This window comes from Heptranchias perlo, chromosome 28, assembly GCF_035084215.1.
Source record: "Heptranchias perlo isolate sHepPer1 chromosome 28, sHepPer1.hap1, whole genome shotgun sequence".
NCBI lineage: Eukaryota > Metazoa > Chordata > Chondrichthyes > Hexanchiformes > Hexanchidae > Heptranchias > Heptranchias perlo.
Genome location: NC_090352.1, coordinates 26,536,623 through 26,555,104, shown reverse-complemented (window position 1 = coordinate 26,555,104; position 18,482 = coordinate 26,536,623). Strand labels below are relative to the sequence as shown.

Here is an 18,482-nt window from a genome sequence, read left to right as displayed (position 1 = left end):
CATGACAAATGACATCCAATAATAGATTCATGGAGCAATTTCAAATAAAATGACTTTCTAAAGTTGTATTGTTGAGGTTTGTACTGGCTATAAATAAAACATGTGGAAGGAGGCGAATTCTCTGGTATTCCATCATCCAAATTAGCCAAATATCCTGGGAGGTCCTTTGTAACTTGGTACTTGCCTGAAATATCAAAAAAAAACATGCGACCATTATTATTTTTCAACTCCATATAGTCTAAACCGTATTAGATCTCCAACACAGGGCCACAGGCAGTAATCTAATCTTTCTGTTCAACTGAAGGAATAAAAACATTCAAGCTTTGCTTTTGTGGTTTGTAACATTATCCAAACCCACCAACTTGGTATTACTGTGTAATCCCCTGCCAGACATCCAATATCCTCTATTTGTTTTTAAATCAAGGCTCTCAGTTCTTCATATTGAGTATTAAATATGAATAATTTAATTGTTAAGCAAACCTGAGCACTCTTTCAAATTAGCTAGCTGGTCTCTGATAAATCAGGTGAAGGGTTTATTATGAATCTTGAGCAAGGATGGATCAGTCTATTCTCATCTTTTAACCATTGACATCCTACTAGAAATATACAGAATCTCTGTATTTAATATAAATAGATAACTAATCTGACAGTTTCTGTGCAATATCTGATTGTCTATTTATCTCTTACAAGTAAATAAACTTAAGGTTATTATCTCATTTAAAGACCTACAGCATGAGAGTAAATTACATTTTTATTCTATTTAAACTGATTTCCTGGGCAAAAAAAATCAACCTATCAAACTAAAGGCCATATAGACATGTCAGTCCATTGCTCACCACCTAATGTATTTTCCTCTTCTTGTTTATTTTAGCTTAAAAAGTGTTTGTGAGTAAAAAGGAGCAAGTGGAATGTTACTTGTAATGACAGTAGAAAATGCATATGGGCAATTCATCCAGCTTCAGCATTGATCTAAAGACTCAACCTTTTCAAAAATGGATTAACAACATGAGTGAAAAGTGAGTTTAAAAAGTCTGTTTATCTTTTGCTTGATAAAGCCATTATTGGGTTTGGTAGCCTACTGGTTTTGGGACTGGACTAGCTACCTAATGACCCTGAGTTTAAATCCAGTCAATTCTCTAATGCCTTATATGGAAGAGAACTTGCTGCCCCTAAATGCTCTGACCTACATGTGATTGGCCTCCAGTCTCACACTATACGGTGGACTCTTAATGCACTCTGAAGTCGTAAAGCAATTGATACAAACCAAAATTGGTAATGATCGAGGCATCAGATCAGATCAGGACAAGACTCACGCCATCCCAGCAGATTTGACCCTGCATAGTCCACCAGGTGATTGGTACCAGAGTTAGGAAGGTGGTCTTGCAGACTAGTCAAGCAACAGTCCAACAGAGTCTTACTTACAGAGTCATATCGAGCAGCCAACATCCCAAACTTTTGCATCACCATTCCTGAGGATGTCCTGTCCCATTGCTATGTGCAGTAGTGTACAGTTGGGTGGGCCTGGCTCTGGGAATCCTCAACATTGACTCAGGACTCCATGAAGTGTCATGGCTTCAAGTCAAACAAGGTCAAGGAAAACCCAGCTAATCACTACCTGCCACCACCCGCCCCCCCCCCCCCCCAAACACCCCAGTTGATGAATCAATGGGGTGAAATTTAATTTTGGCGGGACACAAAACAGGCAGCAGCAAATCAACAGTGCATTATATAGTCTGCCCGATTTTGCTTTCCACTGAAGGTGTGGAAAGTCATAATTAGACATAAAATAAGCTAAGGGATAGAAATTGTTTGCACCATTAGGACAGCACGAACTGGGCACAAGGAATGATCACTGCACCCGAACAGGTAGGCCCGAAGCACGATCGAAATTGGGCCTCGGACCTCAACTGAAAAATTGGTGAGAGCTCCAGTGGCAGCTCGCCCATGTCGAGGGATGCAATTTGGGATGCCTGTCTCCTAAGTGCTAGGAAGGGGAGGGGAAGGAGAACAGGAGGGGTGCGATCGCGGGCCGGCAGCTATGGCTCCTCCTGGCTCCAGATGAAAGTTTTTATTTTACAAAAGGTTCACTTTCTGATGGCGACCGCTTATAAGGCCACATCCACGACAGGAAAACCTCAGCAAAACAGGCTGCTGCTCAGGGCAGCCAAATTTCAGGAAGGGGTCATAAAACAGTCGTTAGGGCCCTCATTAACTTATGCAAGGTGCTGAATACCTGTTTTAGGTGGCCACCAGAAACGCCTGAAAAATCGCCCGACCCAATATGGAGGGCGGATATATTTCAAGTGTCTTTGGCACTTGGGACATAGCCCTGTGAAATTGTTTCTTTTTGCTCCCGGAAAATGGCGCAACAAAGTCCAATTTCTACCCCTATATTTCCTAAAGTCGTCAACTCTGTGCAATACGTTCTTCACATCTATATACCGTATAATATGAAAAGCTTGTGTATGCTGTCCACAAGCTTCACTTCCTGTTGTCACAAATTTTCATCAGGCTTTTTATATAAACATTTAATATTGCAAATGGCTATGTAATCAGTTATAATAGGAATTGGCTATGTAAACTGATCCTGGTGGCGCTGTCGTTGCAGGCTGGGGCCACTAGGTGGTGCTGTTCCCTCTGAGGATAGTTGTGATCTGAAATGCTCAGATCCTTTATATCTTTAATTTACTCTAAACATTGGGGGTAGGGGGAATGTGGATGATGAGGGATACAAGGAAGTGGTCAGAGACACCCTTGGCTGTTATCTAGACCATGGGAGTAGAGAGGACACATGAGATGGCAAGGTCGATGGGGTGGTCATGAATATGCATAGGAGAGTTTATATGGTGGGAAAGTTTAAGAGAGGGCAGTTTCTCCAGTGTTCCCACAGATCTTCTGCTGAAGTTATGGCGGGCGATCGGGGGGGGACCTCTGTCTAAATTCAACCCCATAATATATTCCTGCAAGTAAAAAAAAGGGGTCTGGGTTGGTTGGTAGTTAAGATGATAATGAGCTAGTTTTGATGTTGCTTCCTTATGGACAGCAAATAATAAGCTACTGACTGAATTGAACTCTTTTTTCTTCAGTCATGTCAGTGGAATATTTAATTGGCAGTAATGAGGACTTACCTGTCAAATTAGCTCGGAAAATAGAGTGGTTAATAGAAAAAGAGAATTTTTCTGGAATATAGCATTTAGCGCCATCCTTTTTAACAATTAGGATAGTGGAACCCGATTTAACTAATCTCCCACTCGTCCTTGGAACCTGTCTGATTGCCTAGTCTTTTCTATCTATCAAAGCATTTATTTTTTGTGGCCAGTTGTGCAGCACAGTTGTTCATTAAACTAGGGCTGTTGTGAGCCCGTGCCAACACGTAGCTGCTTGGATGGGATGAGGCACCCTGCATTAATCAATATGAGGTACTTGATCTGGGCCTTTTGACTGGTAGTTGGGGTGTCAGTCCCAATGTGCTACTTGAGAGCATTTCGGTCAGCCCTGTCATACAGAAAAAAACGTGCACTTAGTATTCCTTACAAGGGACCAATGAAATGTTGGATATAGACCAAGGTCATAATTGCCACATGTTTGGTGTCTTATTAAGTGTTTTTAGTTGATTAGATGTTTTTGTCAATTTTAGCTGCAAGTTGCCATTAAGTCCAAAGCAGATTAGCTGGATGAGGGCATGAATGATTGAAGATAGGTTCCACTTTTGCATGGTCGTCCTTTTATTGTTAGCCAATTCTCATAGTGGCATTTGAAGTCCCCGATCAGAAAAACGGTGTATCGTAGGGTAAACAATCAGATTCAGTCAATAATATCTGACAGACATCAATGCATGGAGAACTGTAAACAGCTACCGAAATGATCTTCCTTTCCTTGAGTAGTTCTTGTGTCCAAAGGCATTCAATGTGTGATGCACTTCAAGACATTTTGACATAATAGGGGGCTAAATGAATGCAAGTATTTTTTATAAATTTAAATCTAGGACCTGCCCGTAGGAGGTTGCCACTGCTTAAAATATAGAACAATCCAACCAAACATGGTTTCATCAAAGGAAAATGATAGCAGTGCCTCTACCTGGTACTTTAAGAATAATTCATAGTTAGTTTTTATTCCAGGATTGTCAGCAGCTACATCTGTGAGAGATACTATAGCCTGTCCTGAAAGATCTGAATATTTGTGTCATGCTGCATAAAGTTTTAATCCATATATGTATAGAAGGCAAATGAATTCTGAGGACAGAGCTGATGTACATTAGCCAGTGCAGATGAACCATTCCAAACATACGAAAATAACAGGCAGGTAAAGACCAGCTGGTCCATCAAACCTGCCCCACACTCACGATGGCTGGAGCACTATGACTAGACATTTCCTACCCCCACTTCCCCCGGAGCCATATCATCTCCAGGGAGAGGCAAAAACACAGAGAAAAACCTAGGGTCAATAAGGGGGAAGGAAACGCTAGAGAATTCCTCTCTGAACCCCTCAGGTGTTACTTTGTGCCAGTCTGATGTTATACTTGGCCTGAAAGTGATTGATGCTAACTAACACGATAAAAAAAATTCCACTCCAAGCACATTCACCAGAAAACACAAAAAATTCCATCCTACTGAAACAAAATATGGAGTGAATAACTTACATTGATCTAGTTTCATGGATTCTTGAAATTTTAAGTTCCTGGAGAAACACTCCACAGTTCTCCGTCCCAGGGTTATGATTTTGTTCACATCTAAGGCTAGAAATTAAAGTTGGTGAGAATAATGGACCAGCCATTACATGTTCACATGGCGCTCCTCTGCGGGCTACTTGAATGGAAACATTTAGATTTAATTTGAATGGATTGACACTTCTGTTAAAATAGCAGACAGTGGAATGTCATTTAAATGCGTCAAGTATTTGCAGGCTATTATTGTGAACAGTAATTTCTAGACTATATTTCATGACACACTAGCTTATACAATGTGTTTAAAACTATGATTTTTTTTGCTGATGAATGAACTAAGCAAGCAAAAGAATGCTACAGTGTAACAAGTTACAAATTTGTCAACCATACACCAACTCCAGAGTCAATATTGTACAGTACACATGACTGAATCCAGCACATTGCCACAGATTGTGATCATGGCTCTATTTGTGGTTATTTATCTTTCCATATGCTGTGCACACATAATGCTTTCCAAAAGTATGCCTCGTAAGTACTAACAGTTTCCAGATCTTCCAAATTTAGGTTAAATTCCGTTTTTTCCCTTAACTATATCGGTCTGACAATGGGAGTTTATAATTCTAATTTAACCTCTTCACTACCTGGGATTTTCACTTTTGTTCAATACTGTTCCTTAGAATCTTTTCCTATCCATTTTTGCTGCAAGTCTGTTACAAATGTTTTTCTAAGATAGAAAGAATGCTTCTTGTAATGAAACAATTGTTTTAAAACTTCCACAATTGAATTTTAATATAAGCAACTTATTTGTGGCCAGAAATGAAGAGGTTAAAGTAGATGTTCAGTTATACCAGACCTGTCATCCAACAGAAGGAAGTATTATAGTCACCTTTAGCTTTCAAGCTTATTCCTTCTACTGATACGTGTGGTTGCTGAGTTAAAAAGCTAAGATTGTGTTTGAGGATCGGGGAGGCTTTTACATCAAAAAACTGTGTCGAACAAAGAAAACGACTGGTGCCTTTGATCAGAAATGGGGTACATTTGGCTTTTATATTTAGTAATACTCTACAGGTTCAGAGACTTGGTACATGACTTTGATAGAATATTTGAAAAGGCTCAACTACTTAGAACTCATATTTTATTCATTATCTCTCACAACTGCAATGTGCATAGTTTCACTATGAAGTGTAGATTTTGTTATCAGGGCATATTTAGGACTACTAGGATTTTTTTCACTCACAAAAGACTACAGTAAAGTTGCTTGCTGGCTCAAGGACCATCCAGACCTTTTAAAAAATAGACGCATGGTCCCAGTTCAACTTAGATACTTTCTCAAGATTTCAGCAGATTTGTATCCCAACCCCTCTTCCATGAAATCTGACTTAACATGTTTTTAGGGCACACTTGCATTTAAAATGAAAAAGAAAATCCAAACTGAAGGCAGTAATCTGGTGCCTTGTCTTAGATCAAATTAATCCACTCAGGTAGTGGAGAGCTTTAGCAAAGCCTTCACGTTTCCACAGATAAACAAGTTCTTGCTTTCAATTTTCTTCACAGGAAATCATTCTTAGATGGATAAACCAACTGCCAGATGGCTATGTGTTTAATATTTGACCATAAAATAGTCATGAACATTCTTGGGATAGCTCCTTGTGCATGTCAAACCTCAATTTTCAACTCCATTTGAACAATGATGTAGCTCTTAACTGCATCCAAAGTGTTCTTAAAATTAAACAGCAGTATCTTATTTGATCAGGGTAGTTAGTTGTAGTTAATGTGATGCTAAAAGTCTGCTTGTCTGGTATGTTCAGCATAGTCATTCTTTTGTCAGTAGAAATAATACGCAGGCAGATCATTTTTTGATATTCTGCTTTCTTGTTGCCTTTTTAAATGGTTGATATTATAAATACTAAATATCACTTAGTACCCAATAGTGATGAGATGTGCTTGTGTCAATTAATCCCCATTTTATTGGGTTCCTCATCCCTGCAGTGTTATCTTGGGATGCAGTAAGCAGAGGCCAAGCAATTTCCCATGAGAAGGTGAGACAGGGTAAGAAAAGTGAGATATTGGATTCACACTTCACAACAAGGCACTTCTAGTCTCTAGTTCATAGCAGTTGGGTTGGAAGCCCAGTTGATGCATTAAAGGGACAAAGGGAAGAAATAATTTTTTTATATTCTTAAACAATGCTGTAAGAAGCTAGAGAAAAGAGAAGGCTGAGAGGTGACCTGATAGAGGTCTTTAAAATTCTGAAGGGATTCGATAGGCTAGATGTAGAGAAGATGTTTCCACTTGTGGGGGAGTCTAAAAGTAGGGGCCATAAATATGATAGTCACCAATAAATCCAGTAAATAATTCATGGGAAACTTCTTTACTCAGAGAGTGGTTAGAATGTGGAACCTGCTACTACATGGAGTAGTTGAGGTGAATAGCATAGATGCATTTAAGGGGAAGCTAGATAAGTATATGACGGAGAAAGGAATAGAAGGATATGTTGATCGGATGAGATGAAGTAAGGTGGGAGGAGGCTTGTGTGGAGCATAAATACCGACATAGACCAGTTGGGCTGAATGGCCTGTTTCTACGATGTAAAATATATGTAATTCTACGTAAGCTGATCTTTACATCATTAAAGATCTATGTGTCTATACAATATTGACCCAGTTTTTAACGCAAGGGCGAGGTTGGCGACATACACCGTAAATCTCAGCATCTAGCCTGACAATCTCGCTATTGCTAACTTGCTTCGAATTTTGCTGGTTTTCTAATTATAATGTACCACGGCAAGCACAGTGACGAATCAGGCACTCAGTGCCCATCTAAGAGCTGAAGTGACAGCACATTCATCATCTGGAGCCACGGGAGGCTTTCAGTGAATGGAAGTGTAACTTCTTAAATAAACTTTAATGTACAATTAGTTTAAGCTGGAGCGATCCTTTTCGAGTTTCAAGATTGTTGTCAATTTCACATCTGTGTGTGATCTATGGATTCAGGCCATTCCAAGTCGCTACATTATAAATTATTCATGATTTATGAATAAATGACTGACTTTTATCTTCATGGATTACGAGGGCATAAAATGAACTAAGCAAGCTAACCGTGAGTTTTTAACTTATTAAAAAGTTCTGGGTTTAAATGAAACTGAAGATCGCAAATCTTTGTGGACAACAAAAATTTACATAATGACTTGCTGGCTTTCCTCTGAGTAGATGGGCTTGAAATGTTTTGAGGTATATGTACATCAATTTACTCATAACTGATTGAAACAATAGTGATTAATAAGCAAATTAGAGTTATTAGAAAATATATTTTATTGTGTTAGTGGCTTTAGTGACGTTGAGCACTGTGGGAAACAAGAGAAGTTATTACATTCTGAAAACAATTTGTTAGAGGATTGATTTTCTATTCATGATTAGATGGTCTATCTATTCCTCAGAATTAATAAGGTTCTTGAAACATTGAAGTCAAGCATTCATAGATTTATTAAGTATATAGTACATACAACAGTACTTAGGAATACACTTAAAAAAGTACTTACAACCACACCTGATGGATGGAGACTCTATTGTGTTACAGTTCTGAGCTAGTATTCATATTGATCGAACCCTACAAATCCTAATTCTCCTTACAATTTGGCACTTGTACGTTTCTCTTACCTCTTCTACATATCAATTAGCATGTTTTCCCATTACAGTTACATCAATTGGTAAAAATTCCATATGAAGAGAAACTAATCAGAACCTATACTGTATCAATACTCAGTTAATAAATTGCCTTCCTTACTAACCATCTCTTTTTCCATTGAAAGACCAGAATAATTCCCTATTTCTGTTGTCTTATGCATATTCCTGTTACATTTCACCAAGTGAAACCTGCAGTTATGAGTCTGTCTTTGATTCTGTGTCATTCGGCACTGGTCTGATAACTCTAATTAAAAATATAATGTTCTGTACTTGCAGCTACAGATGAGTGCCTCAATGATTGACATGTTGAAAATGACTCAACCTTTAGTCATCTTTGTTTCTAACTCCCTTAACTTGGCTAAAGAAGGCACATTCTCCCTATCCTTCCCTCTCAAAGTCACCAGTTAATTTTGTATAATATTGAGAGCCAAACAGTCTCTCTCTCTCTCTCTCTTTAGTGTTTTGGTAGAAAGAGAACCTTTGTGCCTGTGATGCACTGTTTCACTCTTGAACCCATATATACTGCCTGCTTTACTGGGGTTATTACCATTGGGTGTAAAAGTTCCACTTGACTTTCCTTATTGCTTGTAACATCTTCGTTTTTATGTTGTGGCCCCTGGTATTTGAATCATTCACCATGTCAACAGCTTTGTCAGTTCCATTTATAATCCTGAAAACTTCAATGAAGTGACTTCAAAGTCTCTGCTTGTCCAAAGTTAATTTGCTCAACTTTCTTAACCTTTTCCTCATAAGTTAAATTCCTGAGCACTTGAATCGACTTCATAAGCAGAAGGTTTTTCTAACAGTCAATTTGGAAATATGAAATTTATCTGGAACAAATAATGCTTTTAAACATTGCTTGCACAGCAACTTATCCCTTGTTGGAGTGGGGGAAGGCGCTGCCTATTTTTACCCTAGAAGAGATTCATAAAAGCTGTCCCTTGGAATTTCCCTACCTCTCTGGAAGAAAGCATCTTGCCTCCATTTGCCATCTCCCCCTGGTGGCACATCCAAGATGGGAAACACATGTATGAAGCCATGTGGTACCATTTCATGGCATAATATGTTGGAAGCATAACAAAACTAGCAGGGACACTCATTGATATCTCCCAACTCATAATCACAGCGTGAGATTAAAACATAACTGTTTTGGTCCATAGTTTTCAATATTTTTGATTTTTTATTTGGCCATCTTTCACTTTGGCACCAAGATGAAAAGAGCAGTGATCGAGGGCTGTATATTTTGCACAGAGTGGAGTCGCTGAAACTCTTTGAAGTTGGGTGGGACCAAATGCATTTCATAAATGTATGCTGTAGACTATGTGGAATATTTATGCAGAATATATTGGGATCATTATGCCCTCTCTCTCGGCCAACTTCATAAAAGGTTCAGCGACTCCATGAAAAAGTATATTCTTAATTACTCAGTGACAATTAATCTATTAAGATAGTTTGATAAAATTATTTCAGTTTCCATTTAAAATATTAACAGCGTTTTTTTGTGTTTAATTTCAACTTTTTGTGTAAAATAGTAGCGTACATAAATGCAACACCAATCTCATCACATCGTTCTAATGGGTTCTGTGCATTTGTCCATTTTTCTCCATGTTTTTTTTCCTATATGTAGTCACGTTTTGGCCTTTTTTTCCCTTGATGTTAATGAATTTATGGTGGCATGGCTTGAGCCAAGCATGTGTGCATTGTGCTCTGTCATTTGATGTTCTACATAGTTACAGTTTGGCTCCAAAGTACTTTTCGTACATGTCACACTTTACAAATTACAATCCATGATGGTATATGTGAGGGGTTATTCATAATATTAATCATTAAGACATGTATCGGTGTTTATTTGTTTGACTCAAAAGAAGCATTGGGAAGATTACTATATATATTGGGATTGCTTCATCTATAAACTGCGGAGTTTCACTCAAGATAAATATGTACCCATGATTCTTCTGAAGAATGTTGTAGTCGCATAATGGGGAAATAATGATTTCATGACTTTGATTTTTCTGTCCTGGATGACTGTACCATCTGATTTTTGACAGAGTTTGACTGGTGGTAAAAGCTATCCCCTGGCCATACCAGCAGCAATAACTTACTGTCAAATGGGTGGAACAGGGTGATAATGGGGAGAGACATGTTCTTGAAATTACTCACTGTTATCTCACTAGAAACTGGGATTATTTCTGCACTGCTAAGTTTAAAGAAAGAAAAAGAGAAAGAAAACAAAGTTATAGATTACTTAAAATACTACTAGAGTGATGCATTGTCTCAGTTCAGAATCAGAAGATTGTGGGTTCAAGCCCCACTCCAAGACCTGGGCAAATGATCTAAGTTGACATTTCAGTGTAATATTAAGGTAGTGCTGTATTGTTAGAGGTGCCATCTTTCAGATAAGACTTTAAACTGTAATCCTATCTGCCTGTCCAAGTGGATGTAAAAGATCTTATGGCACTATTCAAAGAAAAGCAGGGTGTTCTAGTCATCATTCCTCCATCAACCAATAACACCAAAAATGTATTTATATGCTGTCTGTGGGACCTTGCTGTGTACAAATTGGCTGCCGTGTGACTTCACTGCAAAAGTAATCCATTGGCTGTAAAGCTCTTTGGGATGTCCTGCGACATGATAGGCCACTATCTAAATGCAAGTTCTTTCTTAATTTTATATTTGACATTAACTCATTCCTATTTCACTTTTATTGTCTTTTTATTCAGAGAAAGGATATATTTTGTGAAGTCACTGCACAGTTTTGTCACATGGCACATGCAGAAAAATACAATGGCGTTATGCTTAATGGGTTGTCATTATGCTTGAGGACACACTGGCAACAATGCACTGTTGGGGGTCAGGAGAATTTGGCAGTGTTCCTAGGGTTCAATTAGTAATGGGAATATCGAGGGTCCTGTCTATGTGGCAAAGAAACTTTTGGCTTGGGTTGTTGCCTTATGTGGGGCTTCAGGATCTCAATCGAATAGAAGAAAATTCTTGTTAGCTTGTGGCTGTGTTCGATGTTGGTCTGTTCTTATCTTCCTGGCAGGCAACTTGGGTGTATGTGGTTAGGGGAAGGGACATGTTTGGACCATGTTGACTTTGAGGAAAGGGCATAAGACCAACCTGTACCTCAGAGTTTAATAACTCTTTACATTTAATTTGCTGTCAAAGAACAAAATAAATAAAAATAAAACTGAGGTGATGAAAAGTACGATTGCATCTTATGTAGAGATATAATTTACAGTTTTAGGCTAAAAGTTTTAAAAGTTGCTTTGTAACAGCTTCTTAAACTATTATTTTATTTCATATCTCAGATTTGTTGATATGTACTAGAATGAGCGGCAATTAGCTTTACACAAACTAGTATATCTTACCTTGGATTCATCCCTTCTACCATATCTAAGAGAAAACTCATGGCATTTTACTGATCCTTTCTTTATGGATCCAACATCATAAATAATATTAAAATATTTTCTATCATCTATCAATAAATCGCCCTTGGCCTTGCTCACAGCTCATTAGAGAAAGTGATATATCTTTGATTGTTTGTTGCAACAGGCCAAAATGGTGGGCGGACCTGGGCAACTCACACTATAATGCCACCAATGGTGGGAGGACTGAAAAGCAGGTGTTAGTGATACCTATTGGAAGTAATAGAAGCAGACTTTAATGTTACACTTCAGGCATTACCTCTAAGTATTAAAATATCACATAAGTGTTACCAAATCTTGATAGCAAGAAATAAATGTAAAAAACAGCAAGTCTTAAGAATTTTGATTTTTTATATGACTATTTCTTGCCAACACAGCTTAGAAAAAGTTGGACAAAAATATCCTATTTGGTTGAGGGTAAAGAGGAAAAGACGAGACCCACTTCCCTAACATTTAACACAAACAACAATCTCCGATTTTCCAAACTTTTAATAAATATACTTAAGCAGTTTCCCATTGTTTTCCAATTCATGCCAACCCTGGGTGACTGCTATCTTAGAAATGGTTACACTCCCAGAAAAGGATGTTTTCAACAGGTAATGAACTCTTTGACAAAGGTTTGTCTCATCATTTTGTTTTTACAACCTTTGTTTATGGGCCTGTAAATCACCCGCAGACTGTACCTGCCTGTACCTTGCTGCAAAAACAAAGCTAATCAATAACAGGTGCAAGGATTGTATTTTTATTGATTTGAATCAGATTAGCCACTTTGAAGAGCAACCAAATTATTACTTGCTTTTCTCTAAATGTAAAGAAAATAGAGTTTGACGTTTGACTACTTGTCTTGAACATTGTTTACAAAGTTTGCTTAGCTCATTTCTGAGGGGAGGGCTCTGTGAGAGTGACTTAATATTGGCAAGGATAGATGGGGCAGAGTTTTCCTATATTCCAAACATAGGCTGGCAACCTCCAACAATTAAAACAAAGACTTGCATTTATACAGGGTCTTTCATGACCTTGGGATGTCCCAAAGCGCTTTACAGCCAATGATGTATTTTTGAAATGTAGTCACTGTTGTAATGTAGGAAACGCGGCAGCCAATTTGAACTCAGCAAGGTCCCACAAACAGCAATGTGCTAATGACCAGATAATCTGTTGATTTTACGTTAGTTTAGGAATAAATAATGGCCAGGACAGCAGGGAGAACTCCCCTGTTGTTTTTCGAAATAGTGCCATGGCATCTTTTACATCCACCTGAGAGGGCGGATTAACATCTCATCCAAAGGTAGCAACTCAGAAAAGTGGATTGTATTATTCATTTACTTAATAGTCTTTTACTTGGTAAGGTGTAGCATTTTTTAAACCGAGGAATTTGATTAAGTAAATTGTTGACCCTCTCTACAGTTTAATAAAAATGACCCAGTACATATGGGGTTTTAAAACTCCATTTCCCTATAGCAGTTAATTCTAAGATCACTTTTCAAACAAAATTTCTTCATTTCTAAACTTAATTTAACCAACTTGCAATTAATCAGTTGAACCAGCTTAAAAAAGCAAAGGAATCTCAACATACATAGAAACATAGAAAATAGGAGCAAGAGTAGGCCATTCAGCCCTTCGGGCCTGCTCCGCCATTCAAAATGATCATGGCTGATCGTCTAACTCAGTACCCTGTTCCCGCTTTCTCCCCATATCCCTTGATCCCTTTAGCATTAAGAAATATATCTATCTCCTTCTTGAATACAGCTAATGACTTGGCCTCCACTGCCTTCAGTGGTAGAGAATTCCACAGGTGCACTATCCTCTGAGTGAAGAAATTTCTCCTCATCTCGGTTCTGAATGGCATACCCCATATCCTGAGACTGTGACCCCTGGTTCTGGACTCCCCAGCCATCAGGAACATCCTCCCTGCATCTAGTCTGTCTAGTCCTGTTAGAATTTTATATGTTTCGATGAGATCACCTCTCATTCTTTTAAACTCTAGTGAATATATGCCTAGTCGGCCCAATCTCTCCTCATACGTCGGTCCTGCTATCCCAGGAATCAGTCTGGTAAACCTTCGTTGCACTCCCTCCATGGCAAGGACATCCTTCCTCAGATAAGGAGACCAAAACTGCACACAATATTCCAGATGTGGTCTCACCAAGGCCCTGTATAACCGCAGTAAGACATCCCTGCTCCTGTACTCAAATCTTCTTGCAATGAAGGCCAACATACCATTCGCCTTCCTAACTTCTCGCTGCATCTGAATGCTCACTTTCAGCGACTGGTGTACACGGACACCAAGGTCTCGTTGCACCTCCCCTTTTCCCAATCTATCACCATTCAGATAATAATCTGCCTTTCTGTTTTTACAACCAAAGTGGATAACCTCACATTTATCCACGTTATACTGCATCTGCCATGTTCTTGCCCACTCACCCAACTTGTCTAAATCACATTGGAGTCTCTTTGCATCCTCCTCACAGCTCACATTCCACCCCAGCTTTGTGTCGTCTGCAAACTTGGAAATGTTACATTTAGTTCCCTCATCCAAATCATTGATGTATATTGTGAATAGCTGGGGCCCAAGCACTGATCCCTGCGGTACCCCACTAGTCACTGCCTGCCACCCGGAAAAAGACCCGTTTATTCCTACTCTCTGTTTCCTGTCTGTCAACCAATTCTCAATCCATGCCAGTGTATTCCCCCCAATCCCATGTGCTTTAATTTTGCACACTAACCTCTTGTGTGGGACATTATCAAAAGCCTTCTGAAAATCCAAATACACCACATCCACTGGTTCTCCCCTATCTATTCTACTCGTTACATCCTCAAAAAACTCCAGTAGATTTGTTAAGCATGATTTCCCTTTCATAAACCCATGCTGATTTTGTTCAATCCTGTTAATGCCCTCCAAGTGTTCTGTTATCACATCTTTTATAATAGACGCTAGCATTTTCCCCACTATTGATGTTAGGCTAACTGGTCTGTAATTGCCTGTGTTTTCTCTCCCTCCTTTTTTAAATAGTGGGGTTACATTTGCCACCCTCCAATCTGTAGGAACTATTCCAGAGTCTATAGAATTTTGGAAGATGATCACCAATGCATCCACTATTTCCAGGGCCACTTCCAGTAGTACTCTGGGATGTAGATGATCAGGCCCTGGGGATTTGTCAGCCTTTAGCCCCATTAATTTCCCGAGCACTATTTTCTAACTAATACTGGTTTCCTTCAGTTCCCTCCCTCTCACTAAACCCTTGGTTCCCTAACATTTCTGGGAGGTTATTTGTGTCCTCCTTTGTGAAGACAGAACCAAAGTATGTGTTTAATTGTTCTACCATTTCTTTGTTCCCCATTACAATTTCCCCCATTTCTGACTGTAAGGGACCTACATTTGTCTTCACTAATCAAGTAAGTTCATTTTATCAAACTGATAGATATTTGTAAAACAATCCGATTCCTTACAAAAAATCTGACGAGAACAAAACCTGTCTTGTGTTAACAATTCAGTTAACTTGTGAAACTTTAAAACAAATTCCCTATTCCTGGTCTGGCCTATGCCTGACTCCAGTCCCACCCTCAGTGCCCACTGAAGTGGCCTAGTAAGCCACTAAGTAAACAATCACTATGAAGTTTAATAATAAGAAAATTGGACAGACCTATCAACAACAACCCAGGATGCTTACGACAATCTCAGCCCAATCGGCCCTGCAAAGTCCTCCTCACTAACATCTGGGGGTTGGGTGCCCCATTGGGAGAGCTGTCCCACACATTAGTCAAATAACAATGCAACATAGTTGTACTCACAGAATCGTATCTACCAGCCAATATCCCAGGTTCCTCCATCACCATCCCTAGATATGGCCTAGCAGGCTAAACCCAAAAGAGGTGGGGCACAGTGATATACAGTCAGGTTGGAGTCTTCAACATTGACTCTGGACTCCACAAAGCCATATGGTTTCAGGTCAAACAGTCAAGGAAAACTCACAATCAGTACCTGCTGCCTCCCCTTAACTGATGAATCAGTGCTCCCTCGTGTTGCTCATCACTTGGAAGGGCACAGGTTGCACTCTGGGTGGGAGGACTTCAATCTCCACCATCAAGCGTGGCTCAGGAGCACCATCACTGACTGAGCTGGTCAAGCCCTGAAGGGCATAGCTGCCAGACTGGACCTGTGTCAGGTGGTGAGGGAACCAACAAGAGGACGTACCTGACGACCTCTTCAGCAACCTACCTGTTGCACATACGTTTGGTCACAATAGCACTGATAGAAGTGACCACTGTACAGTTCTTGTGACGGGCAAGAAGCATTTACTGCCTATCCCTAATTGTCATGAGAAGTTAGTTCTAGGCTTTCTTCTTGAACTACAACTGTCCTTGTGGTGATAGTGCTCCACAATGGCGATAGGTAGAAAATTCCAGTATATTGATCCAGAGATGATGAAGGAACAGCCATCTTTGTTGCAGTTAGGATGGTGTGTGACTTGGAAGTGATGGTATTTCCATGACATTGCTGCTCTTGTACTTCTCCGTGGTAGCGGTCACAGGGGAGGAAGGTGCTGTTGAAGTGATCATGGTGCGCTGCTGCAGTGAATCCTGCAGATCGTACATTCTGCAGCCACAGTCCGCTGAGTCCCCCACTATCAGCATACTGGGGGTCACCGCTGACCAAATTACTTGGACTAGCCATATCACCATAGCAGCTACAAGAACAAGGCGGAGGCTTGGTACTCTGTGACAAGTGGCTCACCTCCTGACCCTTACAAGGCTCAAGTCGGGAGTGTGATGGAATACTCAGCACTCACCTGGTTAGTATTTGCCACAATGTTCATTATGCCAGCAATAATGATTTCCATTTTGCAGACCTGGTGGGTCTGCTCTCAGCTCTCCTCTCCTCATTGGTCGATAAATCCTACATCCCTGGTGATTCCTGCCTTCCCCCAGTTGATAATCTTAATATATGTGAAGAATAATGGAAGGAATAATATTTTATGTTCTATGCATCTTTTTACAATGTCCAAGGCAAAGAAAGGTGATTAAATTCAATCATTCATGAATAGTTAACATTTTGAAAATTTCATGCTATTTTAAATGGCAGTAACAAAATATCACAATAAAAACAGAAAAGAGTTACAATGCTTTGCATTCACCTTTATTCTAGTACCTCAACAGCAACTTAACATTTCTTTGCTTGCCCTGCATACATTCAAGTAGATAATGGGGCACTGAGCCTGCACCAACATTTACACAAGCATGCATAGTGTAGGTCTGCTAGTGTAGCAATCGTGTTGTCTGATTTACTATCCTGTTTTCCTAGGTTCAGTTTCTCAGAACTGACTTTCATTTGAATCTAGTTAAAAGTAAATATAGAATGATGTTGCTCAATGCATTGGGCCAACAACTAACCCAAGCTGTGAATTGAAAGGACATGGCAATTCCTACATAGTGAGTTCCAGATCCCTGCTACGCCCTTAAAAGAGGATGTCAAGTTGAAGCAGGTAAGAAATTTAAAGATGCATCACGAGGTCATTTGCGCACATCTTAGTGACTGGCTTTATTGTGGTGTTAGCAGAGGCCTAGAAATAGATCACCCGCCCTTTCAGCTGAGAATTGCTGGATGGGCTTTGGGAGATCGAAGGGGAGAAGAGAAAAATTACAAACACGGTGAAGGGAATAGCAAAAATAGGTGTGCATGCAGATTTTAAAAAAATTTTTGATTAGTGGGCTTTGAACAGATACTTCTATCAGGAGTTCAGGGAGAGAAAAATTTGAATGGGGCTGGGTATGTGCTGTGGGTCCAAAAAGAGTACGCACTCACCTCTGGGATCTTTGCCAGAATGCAGTTCATGCAAATAGGATAAATGTCTCCTCTCTGATAGATGGTAAGGGATGTGTATAATTATTTCAGATTGTCATTACCTAACCTTCAGTAGACTTTGCCCAAGGTTTACAGCAAAAAGAATATAATTTGTATCCATACTGCTGCCTACAGTGGCACTTGTTCACTGCATCTGTCTCACACAACTGGGTCACTGAGTGCAGGGTGTTTTATTTTGTAACATCTCTGTTCTTTGTCTTGAGGAACATAACATAATATGAGCAAAAAATATACTCCATGCATACTTGTTGAAAATATTGAATAGTCTTTGTTGAGGTTGCACAGTAGATGGATCTTTTCAAAAATGCTAAAAGACTAACTACAGGGCAACAAGACAGGAATTCTCATCCCTTCAAAAGTCTGCAATTTTGTATCTCAAATGCACATACAATGGTAGTTCAACAGTGAGAAAAAAGTTCCAGCTAAATGTAAAAATGCATATTTGTAATTTTAAAAGACTAGTATGTAGAATGCAAAACATCCTTTTAAAATGAAGAAAATCTTCGCTGTTTATGCCAGGGCGCCCATCGGATCCCAAGCTGGTAGAACTTTGGGTTCCTGCTCCAATACTTTCAGAATCTCTGCTGGTACATACTTCTTATCCACAACCACTTCAAAGACATATTCATTGAACCAATCATCCGATAAAACCAGGTAACCTTTCAAAACAAAGAAAAATGAATAGGATTATAGAACTGAGACTTTAATAGTGTTGTGAAAACAGCCATGGAAAAGTAAAGACCATGACTGATTCTTGAAAAGTCTGTCATGCCTTTTCCAGATAGCATTTTCAAAATGCAGACCATCTTGATTGTTCGTTAATCCATTCTGAGGCCAAAGCTCCATTT

General features: G+C 39.3%; 2 protein-coding genes across 6 annotated transcripts in view; one reads left to right on the top strand and one right to left on the bottom strand.

Moving 5' to 3' along the window:
- LOC137344955 (uncharacterized) overlaps nucleotides 1-18,482 on the top strand; it is a 149,283-nt gene that overhangs the window by 21,559 nt on the left and 109,242 nt on the right. The window contains exon 2 of one of the 4 annotated variants that reach the window (XM_068008254.1): nucleotides 872-1,016. The exons of the other annotated variants lie outside the window; for them this stretch is intronic. The gene's annotated coding sequence lies outside the window, so the exon portion shown is untranslated. The remainder of the gene's footprint in view (nucleotides 1-871; nucleotides 1,017-18,482) is intronic. 4 annotated transcript variants of the gene reach the window in all.
- Nucleotides 16,893-18,482, bottom strand: part of blmh (bleomycin hydrolase) — an 88,621-nt gene continuing 87,031 nt past the window's right edge. Inside the window, exon 12 of one of the 2 annotated variants that reach the window (XM_068008252.1) lies at nucleotides 16,893-18,293. In XM_068008252.1, coding sequence (XP_067864353.1) covers nucleotides 18,145-18,293 — 149 coding nt within the window. In that variant the 3' untranslated portion in view covers nucleotides 16,893-18,144. The remainder of the gene's footprint in view (nucleotides 18,294-18,482) is intronic. The other variant, XR_010968510.1, reaches the window with a different exon arrangement.